At 41.9% G+C, this 19,426-nt stretch overlaps 1 protein-coding gene across 1 annotated transcript in view; it reads right to left on the bottom strand.

The window, feature by feature from the left end:
* Window positions 1-274: 274 nt before the first annotated feature.
* The window catches only part of spon1a (spondin 1a), a 208,955-nt gene continuing 189,803 nt past the window's right edge, over window positions 275-19,426 (bottom strand). The window contains exons 11-16 of the mRNA XM_067389022.1: window positions 15,182-15,364; window positions 10,556-10,726; window positions 9,875-10,042; window positions 9,216-9,380; window positions 924-1,190; window positions 275-438 (exon numbers count right to left, since the gene is read on the bottom strand). Of these exons, the coding sequence (XP_067245123.1) occupies window positions 275-438; window positions 924-1,190; window positions 9,216-9,380; window positions 9,875-10,042; window positions 10,556-10,726; window positions 15,182-15,364 (1,118 nt within the window). The remainder of the gene's footprint in view (window positions 439-923; window positions 1,191-9,215; window positions 9,381-9,874; window positions 10,043-10,555; window positions 10,727-15,181; window positions 15,365-19,426) is intronic.

Raw genomic sequence — 19,426 nt, 5'->3', positions numbered from 1 at the left:
TCCTAACAGGACTGGTAAATATTAATGCATATTAATACATCTGAATTGTACAGTACATTGCAACTCTGGCACCCTCCCTTGTTGGTTTCTTGTCTGTTTACAGGCTAGACAAGGCCTGGATCACTATAAATTCTAGAAAACAAAAGTGAAAATAACAGACTACCTGTTGCAGCTTTCCAACCCCAAACAGAGTGCATTAAATTGCAAGACATTGTATCACAGTCTGTTCATAATCTAGATTGGGTCCCATCCCACAAGCCCATTCAGTACAGGCCTAGCAGGGGTGGACATTGCAGGCCCGTATCTCCTTTCGGTCTTTACAGCTATTTAACTGCACATTTTTGAATCTCTTCTTGGCCGTCATTAGCCGTTCCTGGATTCCTCCACCACATAGCTTGGTACAGTCAGTCCATCCAGACCAAGACTTCATTTTGCATCCTTTTGGATGAAATTTAGACAAGATAAAACTGCTGTTAGTGACAGTAAGATCAGTTAATCATCTGAAATTCTATTTAGTGACAATGTCTGTACTGATAATGTTATGATGTTATGAAATAGTAAAGTAGAAAGTGGTAATGTTATGATACTCATTGACATCTGTTAGTGATATTATTGTGTTGCTGATATTTGTAAGGAGATTGTCAGTATCTCTAGTTCTGAGATACTTATCTTATCTAATATAATCAACTGTGGTCATATGAATCACCGCAGTGTTCTTTTGCCTGGATTTTAAAGATTTTAAAGGCACTTTCATTTATGGATTCACAGAGATGAGAATTATTTTTCAAAAAAATTCAGTTTGTGTCCCATAGAAGAAAGAAAGTCATATAACATTTGGAACGGCATGAGAGTGAGTAAATGATGAGAGAATTTTCAGAATTCAATGGAGTATCCCTTTAACAGAGATGACGATGCATGTTCACCTGCGAGCTCATCTGCGCTCTCTTCCCGTCCCTGTTTGTTCCTCCTCTTCTTACGGTCTTCTTTGCGTCTCTTCCTCTCATCACTGTTTAAGCCTCCTTGATTACACTTCTTGATCTTGCATGCTTTTCTCTGTATGGTCTCAGGGCATGGATCTCCTCCAAACTGAGGCTCCAGAGTGATCATGCGTGTGCGGATCAAGTGACCCTTCCCACAGGACTTACTGCACTCTGACCACTCAGACCACACTGACATCACACAGTCCATCGCTAGAGAGAGAAAAACATTAAAAGAGACAATATTCAAGCACAAGGAGAACATTGAATTATTTTAAAGAGGCTGTTTATCATGTTTATTTATTTATTTATTTTTTGTATATTTTGTTTAATAGTCACTGCTGTTCACACACACACACACACACACACACACACATTGATTAAATAGACATTTCTGTACTTAATAAATCCATTTGTATACTGACTAAGTTTATGTCCTACGAAATGTGTAACCTTAATTACAAATAACATGAAAGTTTTCATTCTTTAAAGTCTTAAAACTAAACCTGTTAACACACTTATGGACATGTTGTGAGTCTCTAAAACACATAAAAAGGAAAGTTTTCACAAGAGGTACTAATATGATTGAGGAATTTAATTTATTAAACATAATCTCAAAGATCTCATTATCTCAAAAAGATACAGCATTAAAATAAAATATTTATGTTTTGGATCTGTTTGGATTATGTTTCTAAAGGGTTCTTCACTCAAACAATTTAGAATCAAGAACAACAGCATGGTTGGGGGTGTCATATTGCATTTATACAACAGTTCAATAAACAAGAAGTTGACTGTGTCAACACAAGAATCTTCAGCCCTGTTTCTGGAGACACACCCTCAATCCCAATTTGCATATTATCTATCATAAACAGTATCAGAGATTAGAATTAGTGTGTCCCAAACCATAGCCTGTTGAAATGAGTATTCCACATATACTTGGATGGTCTGCTTTTTTTTTGGGTGAATTTTCAATGTGTAGTGTTTCAGATAAAGACACTGAAGAGATCATCAAATGACCAAAAACAGAAAGTAGTTTGAGTGAATAATAAACAGTTTCTAACCTGAAAGAAAATATTTATTTAATGTTAGCCATATTATATTTAATCTGCAACAACATTGTGAACTTTTATAAAGATCCAAATATATATATATATATATATATATATATATATATATATATATATATATATATATATATATATATATATATATATATACACATACATATCAGGGGTTCCCTTTCAGTCGGTCACGTTCGACGTACGTCAGTAGTGACCCACGAAATGGAATCGATATCCCAATTCGTCGGTCACTACTGACGTACGTCTCCGTTCCCTCCTTCAGGGAACGAGGGTTACAAACGTAACCGAGATGTTCCCTTTCAGTCAGTCACGTTCGACGTACGTCAGTAGTGACCGTCGAATTGGAATCGATATCCCAATTCGTCGGTCACTACTGACGTACGTCTCCGTTCCCTCCTTCAGGGAACGAGGGTTACATACGTAACCGAGACGTTTTCCGTCCAAGGAGGCAAGGGAGGCAGTACCTCCTCAAAAAAAAAAAAAAACTGGATGAGAAAATAATCAATATTACAAAAATAAAACAATGCAAATGTTACAAAATATGACATTAAAAAGTGTAAAAGTCACTCATTTTTCTAAAGAAACACTGTCAAACAGCAACACCCGCAGGTAAAGTTACAGTGGGGAATCCGCGTCTCTGTGCCTCCCTTCAGCTCATAGAAATAAAACAGAGCCTCTAAAGCATGTATTAGGTTTAGTGGGGGGTAACTGAGAATGAATGGGGGAAAGTCACGTGAGAGGAGGCAGTGCCTCCATCGCACTATGATTGGATATGATCGGTTAAGATTGGACATGATTGGTTCGTGCGACAAATCCTGCCTCTTGTTCCCTTTCAGTCGGTCATGTTCGACGTACGTCAGTAGTGACCAACGAATTGGGATATCGCTAGAGAGCCCTATCAGCTTCGAGTGAACTAAAACAAGCCAATGGAATTGGCGTGCGATATTTGCATAATGCGCACCACCTCCGACAGGTGTATATAAATAGGAAGCAGATGCAATCGCACTCTGTCTTTCGCTTCAGAGCCAACCAGTTGGTCTCTTCAGCTTTCAAGACTGAACAAAGTCAGAGTGTTCTTCAGCCTTTGAAGTGGTACAGCACTTTCTGTTGGCGTTACAGCACAGCAGCGAGGTCGCAAGCTTCTTCAGGAGCCTGAGCATTGAGCTCTAAACTGCTGTTTTCACAACAACCTTTTGTCCCATTTAAAGCGCGCTGTACGGTTGCGATTTGGACCGGTTCCTGCGTTGTGTTAGGGGAGTGGTGTACCTGAACACATCGTGACACTCCCTGTGTGCTTCAGCACGAGAGAGCTGTAATTTCCCCTTCTGAAAGAGCTTTACAGACGAACCCTGCGTCTTTACAAAGATGTCATTTTGTGTGTGCATTACTGGGTGCGGTCGTTCCCTGGTCCCTGCTGATGGGCACAATCGCTGCATCACGTGTTTGGGCGTTCAGCACGCTGAAGCAGCTTTTGTGGATAGCTCATGTTCTCATTGCGGGAACATGACTATCGCAGTGCTGAAGTCTAGACTCTCGTTCCTGAAATCTCAGGTAGCGGGGGTCCCCTCCCCTATGCCCCGTTCTGCCTTTTTTTTCCGGCTCCGGCCGGAATGACGGTTCGACGGAGTATAGGCAGGGTGACCTGAGGATCACCGTCAGGGCTTCCCCGCCAAGCTCCGCTCCTCGGGCCCCTGCCGCCTCATCAGCACTGCAACCCGTCGTGCCGCCATCGGTTTCTGCTGGGCCTTCTACGGACTGTCCAGCCATTACCTTTGGTCCGCCTGCTGCGGATCAGATGTCGATCTCAGCATCGGAAGGTGAGCCCGTATCCTCGGGAGATGAAGACTCGGATACGCTGCCGCCCTCCGGGACGGTAGCGCAGACCGAGCCCAATCCCGAGTTGATGGCTGTGCTTTCCCGGGCGGCCGAGAGTGTCGGGCTCATGTGGAACCCTCCACCCTTTCCCGGGCCCTCTCGGATCGATGATTGGTACCTCGGGGCCGGTCACGCTGGTCAACCCCAGCGCCCCGCCCCGATGCCATTCTTCCCGGAGGTGCGCAATGAGGTGACAAGATTCTGGCGAACGCCGTATAGTGCTCGTGCGAGAACTGGTCCCTCGTCCGCCTTCACCTCCCTGGATGGCGGAGAGGCTAGGGAATATGATCGGATTCCCCCAGTCGAGCAGTCCGTTGCGATGCAGCTGTGTCCAACGGTCACCGGCTGGCGCAGTGAACCGCGTCTCCCGTCCCGGGCCTGTAAATTCTCCTCAGAACTGACGGAGAAAGCTTACAGAGCCTTTGGACAAGCTGCCTCCACCCTGCATGCCATGGCCCTTTTGCAGGTGTACCAAGAAAAAGCACTATCGGAAATGCCCCAGGGAGGGCTTGCCTAACAGCTGTTAGGGGAGCTGCGTGCTGCCACCGACCTCGCCCTCCGAGCGACGAAGGTGACAGCACGTTCTGTTGGTCATGCGATGTCTACGCTTGTAGTCCAGCAGCACCACCTCTGGCTGACCCTGGCAGACATGATGGAAACCGACAAACATCGGTTCCTGGACTCCCCCATGTCCCCGGTCGGCCTTTTCGGCGACGCGGTGGAGAGCTTCGCCCAACGGTTCTCCGCTGCACAGAAGCAGGCTGAGACAATCAAGCATGTCATGCCCCGGTGGTCCGCTGCTGCCTCCACCCTGCCGCCGGCGGCTGAGCCTCAGCCTGCTCGTCGCCGAGGGCGCCCGCCTGCGCTGTCCTCTGCCTCTGCTAAGTCTGCAAAGCAGCAGCCTACACCTGCCAAACAGCAGAGTACCGGTCGCGGTCGTGATGCCCAGTCCGTCTCAGCCAAGCCAGGTGGTAAGCGGTCGAGGAAGTCACGATCCTGAGATGGGCGACCTGGAGGGGAAGGATCCTGCTCTTCGGGAGAGAGTTCCATCATCTCTCCCACCCCCGGAGGAGGGCAGGGGGAATTTGTGAATGTTGTCTGTCCACTGAGACCAGCGGTACCCACTTTTTCACAAAAAGAGCAGTTTCCCCAACCTCCAGGTCACAAGAGGGCGCGCTTGTCAGTGTGCGACGCCCCACAAAGGCCTTGCCACTCGCAGCCCCCTCTTACTTTGTCGTCTCCCATACACACTGCTGCCTCCCAGAGTCCGACCACACTCTGGGCCGCTCCCATGCCATCCGAGTCGGGTTCCCGTATTCTGCCTCGCTGCCCCACCCCCGGTGCATCTGTGGTGCCTTTAGTCCCGCTGGCTTGGTGTCTGGAAGCGTGGAAGGTGCTCCCCAGCCCGTCCAGCTGGCTCATTCGCACCATCGGACTTGACTATGCGATTCAGTTTGCCCGGCGCCCCCCGGTTTTCAGGGGTGTCCACTACACTCAGGTGTCACTGGACAACGCACCTGTTCTCCAGGCGGAGATTTCTGTCCTCCTGGCGAAGGATGCAATCGAGCCGGTCCCTCCAGCCGATATGAAGTCGGGGTTCTACAGCCCCTACTTCATTGTACCAAAGAAGTGCGGTGGGCTACGGCCAATCCTGGATCTGCGCGTCTTGAACCGGTACCTTCACAAGTTGCCGTTAAAGATGCTCACGCAGAAGTGCATTTTCAAATGCATCCGTCCCCAGGATTGGTTTGCAGCGATTGACCTGAAGGACGCGTACTTTCATGTCTCGATTCTGCCTCGCCACAGACCCTTCCTACAGTTCCTAGGGTCGAGCATATCAGTACAAAGTCCTACCCTTCGGGCTGGCCCTGTCTTCACAAAGGTTGCGGAGGCGGCCATCGTTCCCCTCAAGGAACAAGGCATTCATATATTTAACTACCTCGACGACTGGTTGATCCTGGCCAGCTCGCGAGCGCAGTTGTGCGAACACAGGGATATGGTTTTAACCTGCAAGCGCTGCCTTCGGAGGAGGCAGACCCAGCCCTAGCTTCGCTCTGTCCCGTCCGCGCTCTGCGTGTGTACGTGGACAGAACGCGAAGCTTCAGGACCTCAGACCAGCTCTTTGTCTGTTACGGAGGCCAGCAGAAGGGAAAGGCTGTCTCCAAGCAGAGGATGGCCCACTGGATAGTGGATGCCATTGCCTTGGCGTACGAATCCCAGGGCGTGCCTTGCCCGCTCGGGTTGAGAGCCCACTCCACCAGAGGGGTGGCCTCTTCCTGGGCGCTGGCTCACGACGCCTCGCTGACAGATATCTGTAGAGCTGCAGGCTGGGCGACACCTAACACATTCGCTAGATTCTATAGCCTATGTGTAGAGCCGGTATCTTCCCGTGTACTCGCTTCCACTAGCTGGTAGACGCGTTAAACCCGCTCTAAGTGTCGGCTTGCAATGCCATTCCCGCCCCCCTGGGCCGGATGCGTGCATATTTTTGACTCCAGTCGTGTTCCCCGCTTGGCAAACCCTGTCGAGTTCCTCCGCCTCCCCCTTCGGCTTGGACATTGCAGAGTGTCTGCTGATGCCAGGCCTACATCCGTCGCTGACGCTGTCTGTTGGCTGGGGTCCATATGTCGTGACTCCTCTACATGAGCGGTCTCATATGTGTAATCATCCATGGTTTAAAACTCCCTACGGGCGAGTCCGTGTCTTTCCCTTAGCAGAGCCAGCTCTGCTGTCACCTGTCAGATGAGTCTCCCCCTACCCAGGTGGAGCCATCCCAGGGACTCCATATGCGTACTGCCCCTCGGGCCTGTCCATATGTGTATTCTCCACGTAAATTCCTCCCCCGTGGGTAGGTAGTGGCCTCCGCAGCATCCCCTATGGGTTCGCTTTCCCAGTGTAGTCTAGTTTACTTAGTGGGTATTCGGTGGAACAGCAGTAGACTCTCTCGGCGTAAGCTGGTGCCATGGGTGGCCGAGTTTGCGCTGGGCACCGGAAGGGGTTTTGTAACTGTGGCGCTTTAGTTGGGATCCCAATTCGTCGGTCACTACTGACGTACGTCGAACGTGACCGACTGAAAGGGAACGTCTCGATTCTGAAGGAGGGAACGGAGACGTATGTCCCGTCGTCACAGTTTCGGTACCCTCGCTGCTGCGCGGACACCAGTTGTCTCCTCAGCGAAAAACAGAGTGCGATTGCATCTGCTTCCTATTTATATACACCTGTCAGAGGCGGTGCGCATTATGCAAATATCGCACGCCAATTCCATTGGCTTGTTTTAGTTCACTCGAAGCTGATAGGGCTCTCTAGCGATATCCCAATTCGTCGGTCACTACTGACGTATGTCTCCGTTCCCTCCTTCAGGGAGCGAGGGTTACATACGTAACCGAGACGTTTTCGTGCACATTCTCATCGAACCGGCCTTAATGAAGACAGTGATGGCGTTAATGGGAAGACTAATTAAAAAGTAAGTAAACAACTGTCACTTACATATCACCACTTTGTGTCATGTCAAAATCAAACTTGAAATGGCCTGAAAACATGATGACAGGTTTTTTTGTGAGAAATCAGCATAGTGAAATTAAAGGTACATCTTCATGTCTGTGACCACTGACCAGTGTATACGTACAAGCTTGATGACTGCTGAAAATAAATTGACTATTAAAAAGAAAATTTTGTTGAATCAAAAGTTTTACTTATCACAGGTTTACCATATGAAAGCTGGATTCGAGCCCTTTCTAATTTTTTTTTTTAAATCTTTCTTAGCTTGTCTGTAACAAAAGTTATGTTATCTGAATTCGGCTGATTGCTCTGATTTTCAGGAACGTTATTCTGAGAAAAACAGATTTAAATAATTGTAACCTCCTTTTTTTCACATAGACATGAAAATTCACTATCCAAACATAAATGGTTGTAATTCAAGAATGTTTTGGAATATAGACCTAAGGTTGTTTTTTTAGAAGTGAAATAAATTAGGAAAGTGAAATTAAAAAAAAAGTTATGGAAGTTTAAGTTTATGAAAATGTAAAAATATATAAAAATATATGTAAAATAAACCCGACATATATATATATATATATATAAGTAGGGCTGTAACGATATGCGATATGAAATCGAAATCGCGATACGCAGGTCCACGAACCTGTATCGTGATGTGAGAAGGCAGAATCGTGACACACCCCTTCCTTCCTGTCCAGATCCAATGCTACCACATTTTTAAATTACTATAAGTATTAGGGGTGTAACGATTTATCGTAGATGGTGTGTCTCAATCTGCTCTCTAGTTCAGTAAGTGTTTCGGGCACACATTGAATCTTGCAAGCAGGTTTAAATGTTTCTCATGTCAGTCTCTTGCATGGTCGCGTGAGAAAAGTCATGGCTTTCTTTCACCGCAGTGCACAGCAACAGTGCTCACAGAAAAGCAAAAGACGCTTGCGATGCTTTGCTTTAAGAAGTTCTGTGGGGCCGTTCACATATTGCGTCTTTTCCGTGTGCAAGTCAGTTATTATTTTCAAATGTAGCCACGCGGCAGGCGTGCTCATAATGGGATCGACGCGCATGCAATTCTCAACTTCTCAGAATGCCGCAAGCGCACCGCAGGTCGTGTGACAAGAATCAACCGATCAGATATGGCCTTTCCGTAACAGAACATCAAAAGCTCAGCTGAACAGCTGAACTGAAGATATAAATCTTATCTCCATCAATATATCTCGTAGTAAAACTAATGCAAGGGCTAGAAATCATTTATCCTTTGCAGAAACATCCTGATCCTCTTGGAGAGCTCAGTTCATGGTTGCATAGCAACGACCGACGCCACGGGAGCGCAAGCGCTTTGGAAAGAAGGAGAAGCGGTGCGGCCGCGCCTTCCACGCGTTATTAGACGCAATATGTGAACGGCCCCTATTCATAATTCTAAGTTCATGTTAAATTTAACATTTTTTTTCAGTGACAGACAGCCCTATTCAACTGTTAATTTGAATACAGAAGGTTTTTATTAAAATTTTATATTTATTTATTTTATTGAAATGTGATCTTGTATGTACAACAAGGAAAATTATTGAAATTTGTTAATGTTTTTTTTAATAAATCTCGTTTGAATTTCACTTTCATTTTGTTCAAAATATCGTGATACGTATCGTATCGTGAACTCCGTATCTATATACAATATATATACGATCTTACTATCTTAGTTGTATAAACAAGATGTGTGTGTGTGTGTGTGTGTGTGTGTGTGTGTGTGAGATAGAGTGATAGAGAAATGTTTATGAAAATATGTTTAACTCACGACACTCTGGCAGCATGCATTTCTCCATCTGTTCCAGCTCCTCACTGCATTCTCCCAACTCTGCAGGTGATTTGAGTATGCGTTGACGTGTCCGTGTGCCTTTACCACATGTCACACTGCAGTCACTCCAGTCAGACCATGGGGACAGTAAACACGGGATAGTATCTATACACACAAAAACACAGCATCATAACACTGAGGACTGTAGGCATGTAGGCTTGTATTCTGTATAAATATGACAATGTGGGTATGTATTTGTGAGAATATGTTAATGTAGGCATGTATTCTGTGTGAATATGCTAATGTTGGCATACATGTAAATATGTGCGAATATTGTCATGTGAATGTTTATGTATGTTATGTCTATTAATACATTAACATGTGTGAATATTTTTGTGAGTGTATTTTTTTCGGTTATGTATTTGAATATGCACATGTGTTCACTTCTTTTGTGTGAATATGTAGGTATGCATGTGTATGCATATTTAATTGTGGACATGGTATGTATGGTATGTATGTATATGAATACATTAATTCATGTCCACATAAACATTCATGGACAGGCATGAAAATCTGTGAATGTGTGTGAATATCTTAAACTGGGCGTACATGGGTATGCATATATTCATGTAGGTGTGCATGTGAGCATTTGCACTTACGGCATTCTGGCATCATACACTTCTCCGCTTCCACCACCTCAGCCCCACAAATGGAGCCATCAGACGGGGGCATTTTCACCATCCGTTCCCTTCTTTTCATGCCAAGCCCACAGGTGGCACTGCATATATCCCATTCACCCCATTCAGTAACCAGGCAACTGCTTGGAGCTACACCAGTAGAAACATATACAGTGCATATTATTGGGGTGGAGAATGTGTCAGTGGGAGAAGAACTTGGTAACACTAAGGTTTCATTAAAGTTATTATTGTAACTTAGTTGTTTTACCAGAGACTATTTTTGGGGATTTTTTTTTTTTTTTTTTTCTCTGTCCATAGCAGAGGGTTTTCATGAAGGGATGGCCTTTATGGTCAGTATCATGGTCTTTATGACTCAGAATGGCTAAAAATTTTAGCACACGTAAAGCAAAGACAACACCATATGGGTCAATATTCAGTAGTTGTATGCACCAGCTATGCAATAAGCAAATGTATAAGATTATTAACAGAAAACTCTTTTCAGGCAGTTTATTAGACTTCATTAGATTGGTTGTAGTGCATTGTTTTATGAAGTTGTGAAATATTTACAGGACCTTTGAGAATTATATGTAAACTAAACATCTGCGATGTGTAAAACATTTCAATGAATCTGACCTTGTGTGTTCACAGATAAATAATACTCACAGCATTCCTCATTGACCGTGCACGGCTCTGTTTCTTCAGTGGGAAGGGTGCAAGGAAAGCCATCGTCAGGAAACTGTTTTACATAGCGCTCCCTAGAGCGCACACCTGCGCCACATGTCACACTGCATGGTGACCATGTGATCCATTCTGACATCATGCATGTGGAAGCATCTGTAAAAGTCAAGGTTCACTTTGTTATTCATGCCCTTATTCAAAAAACTTACCATATTCAACCACCAGCCCTGCTAGAAAATCTAGATAAATTTAGCTTGAATTGTTTTGGAACACGGTAACTGGTTTCTAGCTGGTCCAAGCTTGTTTAAAGAAATCTGGGGCCTGGCAAATCTGGTAGAACATCTTGGTCAAGAGCCTTACTAGAACAACCCCATCATACTAGCTTAAGGTGGGCAATTTTTTTTTTTTTGAATATGTTAGTTGATTTTTTGATGTTCCTTGTTTGTCCTTTCTCTCGCCTCGGTCTGTTGTCATTCAGAGACATATCGTTGGTGTCCTCAGTGCTACAACACAATGTGTTTTCCTGCGATGCGACCAGAGCAGAGGTTTGTGTGCATGTGGATTGTTTTGCTGTAATCTACCAGCACAAATGGAAAATATGTTCGCATGAGATTGCATTACAGCGGAGAATCCAAATGTCACAAAAGTGCGGCTCATTCTCCTCTGCCTGCTCTAGCTGCATTCATACATGTGAGCCATATATGTTTCCTTCAGCACAGCAGCACATGTGTTTGTATTTTGCTCGCGATGCAGTCAGAACTGGAGTTTGAATACGAACACATGAAAAATACGATTATTATTATGATATACACGCAGAGTGTGCATATGATCGGTTTCAGCGCGGAACTTCGCAATGAGTTTAATAACACTCGCCACGTGGCACATAGCTCATACAGAGTAAAGTATCTGTTTTACAGTTTTTATTTCACACATTCTCCTGCACTAAACATTAACCAGCACGGTGTAGTTATGCACACATATTTCATCAAGTCTTCTTCAAATGAATTATATGTGCAAACTGGACACTGATACAGTGGTGTAGCCTATCTGAACACAACGACGCAATTATTCTGATAGACAAAAGACTGATTTTGAGACTGCAGTGCTTGGAAATGTAATCAAAGTAGCCTATTATTAGCCCTTTCGCATTTCTCCCTTGTGCTTGGGAGTAATATTAATATAAATTTTTCTGTATAATGAGTGTGCTCTATGTCTGTGCTTCATTGGTTGTTCTCTCCCCTCTTCCCCCCTCTACACTCCCACTTTTCCAGAGCTTAACACGCCCATTTTAACAGAGTTTTTCCAGCTCAGAGGTGCGAACGACCAGGGTAAAACAGGGGGGTTTCATGACCCTTTAAAAAATATATATATGTATATTTTTTTTTTTTACAGATTGTTTTGCTAGATAAGACCCTTACGCTGGGATCGTGTAGAGCCCTTTGAAGCTGCATTGAAACGATTTGGACCTTCAGCCCGTTGAACCCTGTTGAAATCCACTATATGGAGAAAAATCCTGGAATGGTTTCCTCAAAAACCTTAATTTCTTTACAACTAAAGAAAGAAAGAGTTAAGTTCTGAAGTGAACTAATCATTTAAGGTGCGAATAACGGGAGTTTAATGTATCTTCATGAATATGTATACTGCCCTCCAAAAGATTGGAAACACCCCTGGCAAAGTGTGGTTTTGGACGATATCAGCATAAATCCTTATCATTTTTTGGTGCAAATACATTACAGTAACTTTACATTATCATTGAAGACCACCAATAATAATTTTCATTTTGATTACATAACAATGGCAATATATATGTCAAAGTCAGATATGCCCCTTTGCCAGCTGTGACGCCTGGTTTCAGGTTTAAACTTGGCCCTTAATAGCTTCAACAATTGATAGACAATTAAATTTAGAATACAATGAACCAATTAGAACCCAGTTTAGGTCAAATAGCTGCTAATGGTGGATATTTTGATTAATCAAAAATTTAAGTTTTTTTTTTTTTTTTTCTATGTATAAACTGTTTATATAATAAAATATGTTTTCGTAGTATGTGTTGTCCCTTATCAGTGCAAAATGATCACAAATTAAAAAGGATTCATGCCAATATTGTCCAAAACCCCACTTTGCTAGGGCATTTCCAAACTTTTGGAGGGCAGTGTATATTCATATTTACTTGTACTGTAAATGCTGTTAACTTTATGTACGCTGCAAACTGTTTGCTTAAATAACAACACTGAAATAAGAATGTGCTTTTTATCTTATTTTTTATCAATTATGGCCATTCACAGAACACGTTTTGCAGTTAAAAATGTGAGACACATGTCAGTGCAAGTCCACCCTAGTGAAAAAAAATACTAAAATGTATTTGAAATACATTTTTTGTGCTAAGCATACTATAAATAAATGTACATATTTATGAGCTTAATAAAAATACCCTGCAATTGTATTTTTGATATACTAATCCAGTGTACTTAAAGCCCACTAAATTGGAACAACTAGTTTTGTACTTAATGCACTTTAATTGTGTGGAAGTAGTGCTGAGGTCCCGAGTATATTTGACTGTGCTAAAGTAGAACTATTGCAAGTATACTTCTTATATCTTGCATTTAAAGACAGATATTATACAGAGATCATACACATTTTAGGCATAAAAATAAGAAAAGTGCATTGTGCACATAACCCAAAGACATTCCCTTTCGAGGGAACTACACTTGCGTCAGTTGTTGACACTATGGATGATTCTGTTTGGATGCGAGGCATGCAAAGTCAGCTCCTGAGGGTGCTGGCTGTGTTCATTGAGAAATAACTCTGTGTACAGCTGTGGACTTTCAGGTGTTTCAGCCTCGCCTGTTGACTTTCTTTTTTTTAAGGGAAGAAAGCCATATTTATTATCAATGGATCAAATCTTGCGTTTACCAAGGCAACACATAGATTATGAGACCATATAAATAAACATTGAAACAATATTTCCAGCCTATCATTCAGACTGTGCTTCACATGTCTGGTGTTTATGGCTGTAATTTTGATGAATAAGCAGCTTAGATCTGTGTGTCTCTCTGCCCGATACTACATTACGGGAGGTGACATATGCGATCTGTGTGTGGTTGCTTAGGAGCGGAGCGTGCACAGTCCTTCATAAACTCATTCATAAAATCCCAAAGTGTACAGTGAGAAAGTGTGCACTATTGGGAGTTTGCTCAACTGTTTCTGAATCAGGGACTCCTGCATTAAACCAGTCTGAGCAACAGCTACTGGACAGCCTGAAACCCCTAAGAGCAGAGCTAATGGGAAAATATAAACATAGTCTCAGAAAAGTTCATAGCACTACACCCATCAGCCTAACTAGGCAAAGATAAAATATTGAGAGTTGCTCACAGCAACTCTGCATATGATTCCAGACCTGACCACAAGCCAAGGAGAGCAGCATACCGAAGGGAGCATGAAAAGGATAATTCCCAACTCCAAGACTAATGATCTACAGAAGGCAGGCAGCAGAGAATGGGTCACCATTTCTAAAAGTTAAGCCCCGCTCCAACCTTTGAGTAGTCTGTTCGGATGGGGACCAAGGAGCATAAACTTGCTTTACTACCCAAAATTAATAACTGGGGAGAGAGTAGGAGTCACACTCAATCTCGACTACCAAGCTTTACTCATGCCAATCCCTGCCAGGGAGCTCTACCGTATTTCAACTTCCAGTCAATGAACTAGGGAAGGTGACAGATTTTATCTGTCAAGCTCAACCTAAGGCAGATATCTCTTGTACAGCTCTACTTTTATATATATATATATATATATATATATATATATATATATATATATATATATATATATATATATATATATATATATATTGCTTTAGAGAGGGCAAGAACAGAGAGAACACCAAACTCTAACATTATAACTCTCAATACACTCACCCAGTCTCAACCACTCTCAAATTCAGTCTCAAATCCATGGCACTGACATAAAGTTACACCAGGTTCCGCGAGGACGCATCCCTATAGCATCAGAAACTGATGCAGCGTTGAGTTCCTTCAAAAGGGAACTGTTTTTGCTCCGATTATTTTTATTAGGGTCAAAGCACTGCATGTGCATATGCAACTACTGTATCTGTTAGATTTATTCTAAACTAAAGGCTGTCAAAAAGGTACTTTAGGGCCAGTGCCACCTTGTGGTCATGACGATTATATATATATATATATATATATATATATATATATATATATATATATATATATATATATATATATATATATATATATATATATATATATATATATATATATGTGTGTGTGTATATATACACAATTACCTCCATTTTTATTTACACTGAAAAGCTACTTTTTCAAACTACTTCTACAGTGTCCTTAAAGGTTAAGTATGTAATTTCTGCTACACTAGTGGCACCTTGTGGAATTACAAAAATAAGCATATTTTGATAGTATGTACTTGAGGAACACGTACTGTAAAATAAAGTGCAACCATGGAGCATAAACATTGAGACATTGAGGCACCTCACTATGGTTTAAAAATAATATAATATGGTTTTAGCTAGCTTGAGTATGAATGACAATATCTTCCATGTTCCCTGTTTTTGTATTGTTTGATTCTGACCTTCATCACTGCAGCCAGGACCCATGCAGGGCTCAAAGTCTTGTGTATGTGGACAGGGCACACTGAGATCCAGCTGTGCCTTCAGCATTCTCTGCCTCATCCTCTTCCCCTTCTCACATGTTGAGGAGCTGCACGCAGACCATGGGGACCAGTTGGAGTAGATACATGTCTCTGGAGTGTCATCTGACAAAACAGAAAAGAAAAAAAAAAAATAAGTGAGAGGATGAAAAGTTTGATAATAAGAACATTTTAGTTTGTTAGCATTTTGAAAGCTTATAAAGAGAATGCCCATGAAACAGAAAAAAAAAAAAAAAAAAAAATACTAATGGGAATGCTTAAATGTTGCTTAAATTTCTCAATTTTCCTACAGAGAAAAAAAAACCACAACCGCCGTGGGAAACTCAAGACCGGTGTGGTGCACAGGTGATGCTCATTAACACTTGTGCCACCGGCCTCGCCCCGTTCTCACGGCTCTCTGCATTGTCTTACTCGCCACAACTACATTATCTGAGATAACTGCAAACATAAGTTGAAGTCATGATGAGGTCCACTTCAATATATTTTGTTTACTTGACTCTGCACCAGTAGTTGATGCTATGAGAATACATTCCAGGTGTGTGTCACCAGTATCTCAAAAGAATGTGCTATATCACTCTTCAGGTGTCTATTCTTCAGGAAGATTATGTTTCTTCAGGAAGATGATGTTTCCTTGCATCTTCAGCATTTTATTGTGTTTCAGTGACCTACTAAGGCTAGATTTGAGAATAAACCTCCAGAAGATTGTTTTGTTGCCGAGGCAACAGGCCGTATTCCTAGGGGTGGAAATGAACTCATGCACGATGCAAGAGTGATTGTCTACAGCCTGTCATTTCTCCTTTGTCTGAATTGATTCAGAGCAGAGTGAGACATTCCTGTAGGTCTGTTCACAGGCTTATGGGTCTAATGACAGCAGCTTCACCAGTGGACCTGCTTCATATGAGACCGTTTCAATGGTGGATTAACATTTGAGGACTTTGTCCCTGTTGGCTTCCTTACCACGCAATAAGTGTTAAGAGTAAATGTTATCAGTTACATTAGAAATAATGGTGGTTTTAGACTCTGTATGTTCCAGGCAAAGCAGCTTAGCTTATCTGGAAGTGATATGTTTGCATGGCACATAAATTGGTTGAAGCCTGAAGAACGACAGTTGCATCATTGCACTATAGGACTGCTTGGCAAAGGTTCGGCAGGGCAGAGGTGGATCCTATGCCCTGCTTGCACACTTTCTCCTCCAATAAGTCTGCTTCCAGTGGTTCTTATGAGTGTGCAAGAAGACACTGCATCTTCTGCTGGTGGAGCTCTCTGATTAATTCTAGTGTTTCGTCAGAGATCACATAGACCATTTTCACTGTCAAAAAAAATGGTATGGTGCTGTCACTGGAGCTGTACCCTAAGGTACAAAGTTAAAAAGGTACTAATATGTACTTTTAAGGTACAAATATGCACTTTTAAAGTACTAATGTACCTTTAAGGTACTAATAAGTACCATTTAGGGGTAAGGTACAAAGATGTACCTTTTCACTTTTGTACCTTAGAGTAACGCCCCAGTGATAGCGCTGTACCTTTTTTTCTGACAGTGTTGAATGCAAGAGGCCCCTCAACTATAGGCCTTATATTAGAGGAAAGAAAAAAAAAAAGTTTTCTTGTGGTTTTAAAATTAAACTATCTTCCAAAGTGATATAGAACTACAACCTGACGGCTACTGGCTAAATGGTCTGTGCTAAAATTGGGGGTGGCTGAAGGTGAAATATGTTTTCTTGTAGTACAAGATAATCCATAGCTCTAAGCAGTCAGCAAGAGAGTTATATGAATTAAATGTTTGGTTTCACTTTAATTTGATGGTCCTTTTAACACATTCTGTTGACTATAAGTAACTTCGCACCTACATGTCTACTAACTCTCATTAAAGTGTTAGTAGAGTATTACTAGACTGGAAGGGTTAGAATAAGCTGACATGTATTTGCAAAGTTACTTATAGTCAGTAGAATGTCTGTTGAGGGACCATCACAATATAGAGTAAGGAGATATCAAGCAGACAGTTTACTAATACTCTAATGAGAGTTAGTTGACATGTAGATGCAATGTTACTTATAATCAACAGAATGTTCAAAAGGGAGCATCAAAATAAAGTGTTACCAAATGTTTTACTAGATGCAAACTTGTTGAAGTGATGTCAGGCTACAAAAAAACAAAACAAAAACAAACAAACAAACAAACAAACAAAATGTTACTGAAAGTATAAACGTATTAAAGTGTTAAGGGTGTTTTCATTTAAAGCCACAGTAACTTTTTTTTTTTTTGAAGAAGAAGAATAAGCCCTACTGGATACCCATACTGCATGTCAACAGCTGCATCATGTTGTTATTTCAGTAGCACTTTATTTGATCACACTTTATTTTACAGTACATGTACATGTACTTACAGTGTACTTACCTAAAAAAACAAAACTTGGTAATATAAGGTAACTACGGAGGTTAAGGTTAGGTTTAGGGGTAGGTTAAGGGTTAGAACCTAGTTATTAACCAGTTATTTTAATTATTGTAATAAGTGCATTGTATATACATGGAGAATAGGACTGTAGAAAGGAAATCCATTTTGCACGCAATTCAGAATGATGAAAACTCGTGCTGAAATTGATACGGAAATTCGGACACCATTGTTCCTGTTTGTACCACTGTGTATCAAGTACTGAGGAAGACTCCAGAGCTGACATTTAGATATGGTAATAGGTGTTTAGTTTCCGACATGTGCTGTGAGCAGAAAACCAATGACAACAGACTGGGCCAGAGGTTTTCAAAGTGTGGGGACTGACCGAGCATGTCAGGGTAGGTATGCAGAGTGGTCCACCATTGTCTATGTTGTGTGTCAAAAGGAGGCCCACTGTCTTTAAAAACCCTTGGACTCGGCCATCTGACCAATCAGAGCAGAGTAGGTTCACAGAAAGGAAGGGTTTAGAAAGACTGAATCTTCAAACTAATTGTTTTCAGACTCTTTTAAATTAGATGTTGTGCAATGTACTGTACACTATGAAAACATGTGTTTTGGATGCATGTAAACCTATTGTAGTAGACCTCCAAAACAAAATTATGAACTTTTAAAATACCATAATAGGGGCACTTTAATGGAAATATACATAATGTTCTCATGTTTCATAAAAGTTCCCCAAGCCTACAGTAACCTCTCAAGAATTTTCCTCTTTGTTGGAATGCGGGATTTTAGGATACTGTAAGACTTGACTTTCCTGCTAGACAAAAACTGAGATCAGGTTTCCTGCAATAAAGTAATAAAACTAATCTGGAAAGAAGATTTCAAAGAAATAGCAAAGGACAACACCTTTATTTATAACCCTTTTATTCTGGTCTGTATATAAGGTAAATTGCAAAGCAGTCAGGGGGGAATTTCTGTAGCCAGAGGCCCCCACACAGCGATGGACAAGTGTCTTCGAACACTAATCCACCACTGTGTGCATGTGCATTTCAACTGATGTTATGCATTTATTATTTCTGAATTGGCTTCTAATTGTCTAACTGTAATGTAATTGGCATGATACATTTTTAATTGACAAATAAAATGTTATTTGGTTTATTCTGTATTATTCTTAATTCATTATTTCTAGTAGATTAAACTGAAGGTATTACCGCAAATCTGTGTTCAGGATTGATCATACGGAAGGTTTAATAGATGGAGCATGGGGCACATCAATTAAGTCTATTTCGATTTCTGACTATCACTGCCTTAAATATAAAAGGCAGTGAAAAATATAAAAACTATGCTTTTTGTTACAAATAAGCAGAGCGCGACCGACTTAAAGGTAGATATTTACCCTGCATCCAATGTTTACGATCAGAACTGACGAGTTTGTGTCAGGGAAGAGCACTCAGTTGGCCAAAGTGACTTTTCTAAAGCGATACCGGGACTGCAGTGAACGAAATAATTGAAGATATAAGGTAATCAGAATAATCAAAAATCTAAATTAAGGCATAACTAATTATTAATTTCTAACTGGAAACACAACCTAAGAGTAAAATTAAGTGAACATTCAGAGGCGCTGAAAGGGCATACACGCCTTAACCTTCGCCCAGGCCGTCAGATTCCATTTTTGGACCGATTGGGGGTTCTTTACATTACTGAATAGTTAAAATCTCTCTCTATTTCTCTTTCTCACACACACAAACACACACACACACACACACACACACACACACA

Source organism: Chanodichthys erythropterus, chromosome 7 (assembly GCF_024489055.1).
Source record: "Chanodichthys erythropterus isolate Z2021 chromosome 7, ASM2448905v1, whole genome shotgun sequence".
NCBI lineage: Eukaryota > Metazoa > Chordata > Actinopteri > Cypriniformes > Xenocyprididae > Chanodichthys > Chanodichthys erythropterus.
The sequence above is the reverse complement of the archived record's forward strand: the minus strand, read 5'-3'. Positions and strand labels throughout refer to the sequence as shown.